Source organism: Haliaeetus leucocephalus, unplaced genomic scaffold (assembly GCF_000737465.1).
Source record: "Haliaeetus leucocephalus isolate CR32 unplaced genomic scaffold, Haliaeetus_leucocephalus-4.0 Scaffold848, whole genome shotgun sequence".
In the NCBI taxonomy this organism is placed as follows: Eukaryota; Metazoa; Chordata; class Aves; order Accipitriformes; family Accipitridae; genus Haliaeetus; species Haliaeetus leucocephalus.
The window spans coordinates 17563570-17570516 of record NW_010973284.1 but is presented as its reverse complement, the minus strand read 5'-3'; the positions used below and the strand labels follow the sequence as shown (position 1 = coordinate 17570516).

Sequence of the window (6947 nt, the reverse complement as noted above, 5' to 3'; positions counted from 1 at the left end):
AACAATTTTGAAGCTATGTGAGATGGAACATAACAGAAGACAGTAAACGCATGAAGTGGCATGTGACACCTTTCACCAGATTTAGCAGCAATTACAATTTCCATAATGCACTGATCAGTATCATGCTTCCAAAATCAACAAAGCAAACTCGTTCTTTTGAAGCTTCTGAAGCACTTCCTACATTGGTGTACCTTTTCCGTATTTAGTTCTGAGAAATGCAGAATTCTGTGTATATCAAGTTAACAAATGTACACATAAATGAACCAAACAAAAAAACCCACCCTAAAAAGCAGTAAGCCTCAGTCTTTACTGTTAGAACAGAGAGGAGCAGCTCTTTCATTATCAGATATGCTTCATACAAGTTCACACATTTCTCCCATATATACATTGCCTACCCAGATGGAGGTTGGTTTTTTTTTTGCCCCAAAGTGTTTTTCATTTATATATATATAGGAATCACTAAAAAGGTGAAAAAGGAATGAGGAAAGTGGATGGGGTAAGAGCGTCATTTTCTCTTAGGATTCTGGACTTCTGGGTAATATTTATTCCTACCATGCAGTACAGTTGCCTCTGAAGTGGGAACCATCCATCTCCATTAGTACCTTAAAGTATGGAAGCTTCCCTGAATAATTTTTTCCAAAATGGGAAGTTACGTGACTGAAACATTGTGGGGCTTTCTCCTCAGAAAAAAATCCCAAACAAACAAACCACAAAAAAAACACCACCTTCCAATGTCAGTTAAAAATAACCACTTTCAGAAAATGAATGTACAGCTGGTTCCTGGTTAAGGTTGTGAAGTTAAATGAAGAAAGCTTCTCCCATTTGAGAAGCTACAATAAGATACTCTCTTACTCCTTCCATTCCGTCCCTTTGCACAGAGGACTCATTCTCAAGAGTAATATATGCTAAAAGGGAGGAATAATTTAAATTTAGGGGTATATGGCACCTGAAATTTACCAAGCCATGCAAATTTAAAGCTATTACAGTGGAAGACTTAAAAAAAAGTTAGTTTCCCTTATTAAGCACAAACATTAATCAAACCTTTAAGCCACACAACATTAACACGCATCACTCTTAACGCTCAAATCAGCCTTATTTCTTGGCACTTTTGATATCCTTTTAGCCAAGTTATATACACACCTGTAATATGTCTCACTATAACCACCATGCAGAAATGCGTACGACTGTGCAGTCATACGCTTTTGTGCGATTCCCTATTATGTAAAAATAACATGCTATGGTACAGCTGATGAAGCCAAGATACAAAATACAGATGTACTGCATGACAGTTTCTTTAAATAAGGCTTAATTCTGTCCTGAATGCATTACACGAGACACACATTAAAGACATGAAAATACTAGAAGAATACAGTTTTCTTACATCAAAAAACAAACCTTTTCAATACTTAAATAAATAGCCATTAAATACCAATTTTATCTCATTTTAGAAATGTTGTTTTAAAAGTAACTGACACTAATTTCCTTCTTCTAACAGATGTTCTTCTGTTCAAAGATAAATTGCAGATTAAGGCATGAGTATATTCTCCTTTTCAACTTACCATACCTTTAAAAACAGTCATACTACGCTATACTTCCTTCAACAGAATAAACTTTACTAAAGTCTTCTGAGGAAGCATGTATTTGAACAGGTAAAGTGCCCATATGAAAACAAATACATGGGTTTATATAGTTAAGAAAACATGCAGTTTTAAACAGTCCAGATCTTTCACCCTTTATTCATCATCTAAGTATCCAAATACTGTAACTATGTGAAACCAGGTATGAAATTTCCAGTCTTCACTATTTAAGTAAGACTCAAAACTCCAGTCAGAATCAGAAACCTCACGTATCTGGTGCAGCACTGGAGTCATGAAATGCAAGCTTACACAGAATCTGTGACAAAATAAGAACAGATTTCCCAGCTCTTAAGAGAATTAAGATACATGTTTTTGCTACTGTAACTTTATTATTTCATTCAAAACACCATAAAGCGTCAGTGTGCTTAACAATGGATTTCCTCATCCTCCCTTCCCACCCCCAAAGAACAGTGGTGATGATGAAAATAATGATAGCTGCAGCGAACTTCTATTTCAAGCCCTGGTATTCACTTATCCTTAGTCTAGGAGAAAAGTGGTTTACTTTTTGACTACACACCACAGGAGTAATTACGAAGTCCACCGCCACCAAGCTACCTTCATTCTGTCCCACACAGCCGAGAGAGAGTCAAACGCAGGGCGAACATCAAGGATAGTGAACTGGTAGTTCTTATCTACTGCTCCACCATCGTAATAATCAATAACATATCTCACTTCTTTTCCACATCGGTCAACAATCCAATCATGTCTGTCAAAGGGAAGTTCATATCTGGAAAGACAGATAATAGACCATGTAGATATTTTAATGGATATTATGAACCTTGGAGAGGAAGTCCTATTTAAGATGATTTTTTTATTTATCCAGATACTGGCATAAGATCCCCACTAGTACTTCTATCTTCTGGTAATTATAACTTGCAATTCCAGTTCTGAAACATCGTAAAATAAATTCTATACCATATTTTCAGACACGTCTCACTACCTTCCCACCTAGCTGGAAGACCTTCTTTCCTCCCCACGTACCCCATCCACGAACGTATTCTGGCTCTTGGTGAATACTCCTTCGCTTTGCCTCCAAACCGCATCAGTGATGGTCCACATGGACATTCCCTGTGCACACAATTAAAAAAGACAATAATTTTTACCTTTTAAAACAGTATTATTTTAAGTGTTTAAAACACTATGGTAATTTGTTTTAGCAACAGAAAAACTGAATAGGAGAAAGAGCAACAGTGAGAGATTAATTGCTAGTGACCTAAACGAGCTTTTCTTTTTTTTTTCAAAGGTTTGAAAAGTCCCCCAGTTTCTGACAGCACTGACTGCTGGTATGATAAAGTACCTTTGATATGCTTCACACCATTGTTCTAACTTATCAATAGAGCAGTTCTCAGCAAATCTAATCCACAGATTTAATAGATTAAAGAACAGAAAACCATAATCCAAACTACCGTGTAACAAAGATCATGGAATTTCAGAGAACAATTTCTACATACAGAATGCTTAACTAGTCTGTCTCTTCTAGGAACAGGGACTATACTGACCTAAAAGGTGACAGCTGGTTTTACACCAGTCACTTTTCATCTAAGTTTACATCTCTTTTTTCATGACATAAAGATCTCAATTAAGTAATTCCCAAATAGATAAAATAAAGAGTTAACTTCTCCAAATCCACATTATATGCACACCACCAAAATGCTCATCAGTTTTATCAACATAGTAATTATTCAGTTATAGTTAAGCTCTTCTGGATAATCTTCCTCCATATTAATCAAAATGCAGGCTCCTACAAGACTATAACTTTTGAGACGTATCAGCACCAAAATATTTCTGCAAAAACTAAAGAGACATTCTACTTTCAAAGAACTGCAAAAGCAAGAGCTAAACCAAAGGATTTGCTTTTCACTTCACATGTACGTACACAGCATGAAGAGCTTCCCACTTCAAAATCTCCTTCCAAGCTTGCTCATTATTTTGGTTGTGAATCTTAATGATGTTGGTCATGTCTTCACCTGTTATGTCATCATCTTTCCACCTCCACCTAAAAAATTAGAATTTGAAAAGCTTACAAGCATTACAGCACAACTACTCCACCTTCCTCAGTTTATCTGATGGGCTTTTGAATCAAGAGATTTAAGGTTTTATGCAAAGACACAAAGCAAGTATGGAAACTTCTGGCTCATCTGCTTAAGCATCTTGAGAACTACTTCCATTTTCTGTGCAAAAGTGTAGTTATCAAAGTTATCATCATAGAGATCCACAAATTCTAGTTAGCTAAATTAACAGGTTAACTGTATCAGAAAGTTATCAGGGTGTGCAAACATCAGCACTTCCACGGTATTCGTAAAAATGCCTAGGAAAAATCCCACTTGCATTCCTAATGCACAGAAGTCCTGTATTCAATAAATTTTGCATACAGTTAGAAATGCCTTTCATCTCTCTGACCCTGCACTATGACTACGTGCGTGCTTCTTTTTCAACAGGCATAACATTGAACACATTTAAGTGTTTACAGGATCAAAATTTGTGTGCTCAATATAGACTGCTTATGACATATTAAGAACAATATTGATACGTAGAACTAAGAATTACTATTGCTTTAATAGTATCTGCCTTTGAAGTTGATCTGTGTCAGAATGACAAACAAGTAATTACAAAAGAATGAGGAAACAGCAGCACAGAAAGTTTTTTAGGCCACAGGAGACATCTAGCATTCAGTTAGATCTTGCCTGCACTGCATTGTTGTAAAGACTGAAAACATCTACTTGTCAAACAATTTTCACGTTTTTAGCAATTTTGCAAAGTCAAGTTAGATGTTCTCACACAGAAGTTTTACTATCAGTTTATAGGATTAGCATGAAGCCGACTGAGTATGAAAGCTGGCAACCATGCAAAGTTTGTCTGCGCCTATGTACTGACTTTTAAGAAAATCTTGAGATAGCAGCAATTGCCTGACACTCCCTATCACCTTGCTGATCACTAGAGAAGACATGGCTTTGAGACCAGCTCACCCTTTAAATCAAAGCTGTTTATAAAAATAGAAATTTTTAAAAGAGCTAGTTAATTATTTACTGCTTAGAGCCCACAAACTTTTAAATAATATCAATGAATAGTAACTAATGATATTACTTCATGAGTTTCAGACTCACAAATTCCATCTGATAATTCATAGTGTATTTACCCTTTTCTTATCATAGCATTCCAGAACATTTGCTCTGAAGGGTAGACCCATTTCTTGTCAGAATGTGCTCTAGGAATGGAAGATTCTTCTCTAACAGTTGACAATGGAAATGGTTGACCTGGGGATGGCTGCTGATTAGGAGGAGGCATCTAGAAAACAAGGAGAATCAACAACAAACAAGAATATGAAAATTTTTTTTATGTTATGCTGTTTAAGAAAAATCAAAGCATAATCAATCAGCTGCTACCAAGAAGTTCTGCCTTTATTTAAGTCCACCAAAATTACCTTTCTCTTTTACAGCAGAACTCTGCATAAGTTTGTCATATGAAGACTAAAGGAACCCCTTTGCCTAAACTTCCACTTTCAGAAGAGCAGTGCTTTTTGTAAATCAAAGGAAATCTCGGAGAGACCCGCATCAGAACTCAGCCATACTGCTATTAAACAGAACCTAAAACCCACTACTGTAGCATAAAAACCATGCATGTAACTAACAAACAGAAATAGACAGCAAAACATATTTACAAACTGGAAAACCACCTTTTATCAAAAGATGTAAATTTGAAGAGAATGTTAAATAATACATAACTTGTTTTTATACAAATATTTGCACACAAAATGAAAAAAGTGGTGTTAAAAATTAAAAAATAACATTATTTGCCAGAGTTTCCACCTTAGACAGTATCAGCATTTACATTTTAGGGAGAGTATTTCAGAAGAAACAAGACTGAAGAAAACATCTGAAATAAGCAAAAGTTACCATGTTGCTAGGATCTATGTCATCTTTGATTTGAGATGCACCAGATTTCACTGGACATGCTACAAATTCATACGCTCTTTCTTGATGTGCAGGAACATCGTCTGCATTCTCAGTTCTATGATCAGGAGTCTTCATGTGCATGGGACAACCTGAAATACAGAAAAAAATAGTATATGTTTTGCTACAAAATGAAAGCTCTTAAGACCTGACAGGAAATGGGAAAAAGTTCACTGAACGCTCACATAAATACAAACTGGTATTTCACTTTTTCTTCTGAGCTTTGCAACAGTTTTAACTGCTCTCTTTCCTGCATTTTAGGACCCAGCAGCATGGTAAGATCTTAGCGTCTTATGTAGCCTTGAATGCTCGCTCCCCACCTCATGCTGGCCTCTATACTAAACTGTTTGTACTTAAGATCTCCACAGCAATGTTAATCAATGTGTTGACTGTGTCAACGAAGGAGCTGACGTTCTCCTCCTCCAGACATTCATCTTATTCCACCCATCTGGTGCCCTTTTCCAGCTGCATCTTCTCTGGCAAAAACCACCTGCCCCCAACTACCGTCTTTGCAGGGGCCCCTGCACCTCCCTGACCCTTTGTGGCTGTACCATTCAATGGGAATAATTTGCAGGACCCCTCAAAACACGACAATCAGGAGCGACCCACAGGTTCTACAGCAAGCACCTACTGTCTCTACAGACAAAGCAGCTTGCACGCTGTTCTGGTGAACAACTGGCTCCTTTTCATGAAAGGTTACTTGAGAGCTATTTTCGCTAAAGGAAAAACTCAAGTTTTTATTTGTAGAATCATTTCTTCCCCCCCCCAAATATTTTTCAATGTGTTTTCCATGTAGTTTATTTCATTTGAGTTTCAAGAATAATTACCACTCATTTTTTCCTGATGCATAGGACATTCTGAAGGCGGAGACACCATCTGATATTGCTTGGATACATTTGGCGACTGACTTGCAGCAGCCGGGGAGGACGCAGACAAACCCATGGCTTCCGCACACCAGGTCTTTTTAGATCAAGTTTCTAAAGAAAATAAAGCAAACACCTATAACGCAGAACTACACCGGTTATTTATTAAGGTGAACACCAGTACGGGTATGTCACTGCATCACAAACTGAAGAAAATGAATAAAAAATCCGTTTAATAAACACCCAGCCTGAATAAAAATCCACAGCGCCCACCAGGACTGACAGCGAAGGATCTCGCGTGGGACAAGCGGTGCGGGGCTCCCCACCGTTAACACCCACACCCGCCGCCCAGTCCGTCTCCTCACGCCCACCGGCGGCGGGGCGGCGCGGGGGTGCTCTGCCCTCACCCCGAATCCCGCCGCAGCCCCGCACCGGGCAGCGACACCCACGCGCACCCGGGAACGCCGCGCCCGAGGCCGCGGCACCGTTACACACAC

The 6947-nt window shown here is 38.1% G+C and overlaps 1 protein-coding gene across 1 annotated transcript; it reads right to left on the bottom strand.

Annotated features, from left to right (window-relative positions):
• LOC104841165 (cytochrome c-type heme lyase) lies at positions 1-6802 on the bottom strand. The gene is made up of 7 exons (XM_010582669.1): positions 6415-6802; positions 5531-5679; positions 4774-4922; positions 3514-3633; positions 2619-2705; positions 2193-2364; positions 1-1893 (listed from the first exon to the last, which is right to left on the bottom strand). The coding sequence occupies exons 1-7, from the start codon at positions 6527-6529 to the stop codon at positions 1843-1845; spliced, it is 843 nt and encodes a 280-aa protein (XP_010580971.1). The 5' UTR covers positions 6530-6802; the 3' UTR covers positions 1-1842.
• Between the last annotated feature and the right edge of the window lie 145 nt (positions 6803-6947).

Bases quoted from the DNA above. Each gene is read 5' to 3' on its own strand.
- LOC104841165 (XM_010582669.1), bottom strand. From the start codon at position 6,529: ATGGGTTTGTCTGCGTCCTCCCCGGCTGCTGCAAGTCAGTCGCCAAAT. The intron at 3,634-4,773 runs GTAAATACACTA...CTAATTTTTTAG, and splicing joins AATGCTATGATAAGAAAAGG to GTGGAGGTGGAAAGATGATG. The intron at 2,706-3,513 runs GTACGTACATGT...TTGTGTGCACAG, and splicing joins TGGGAAGCTCTTCATGCTGT to GGAATGTCCATGTGGACCAT.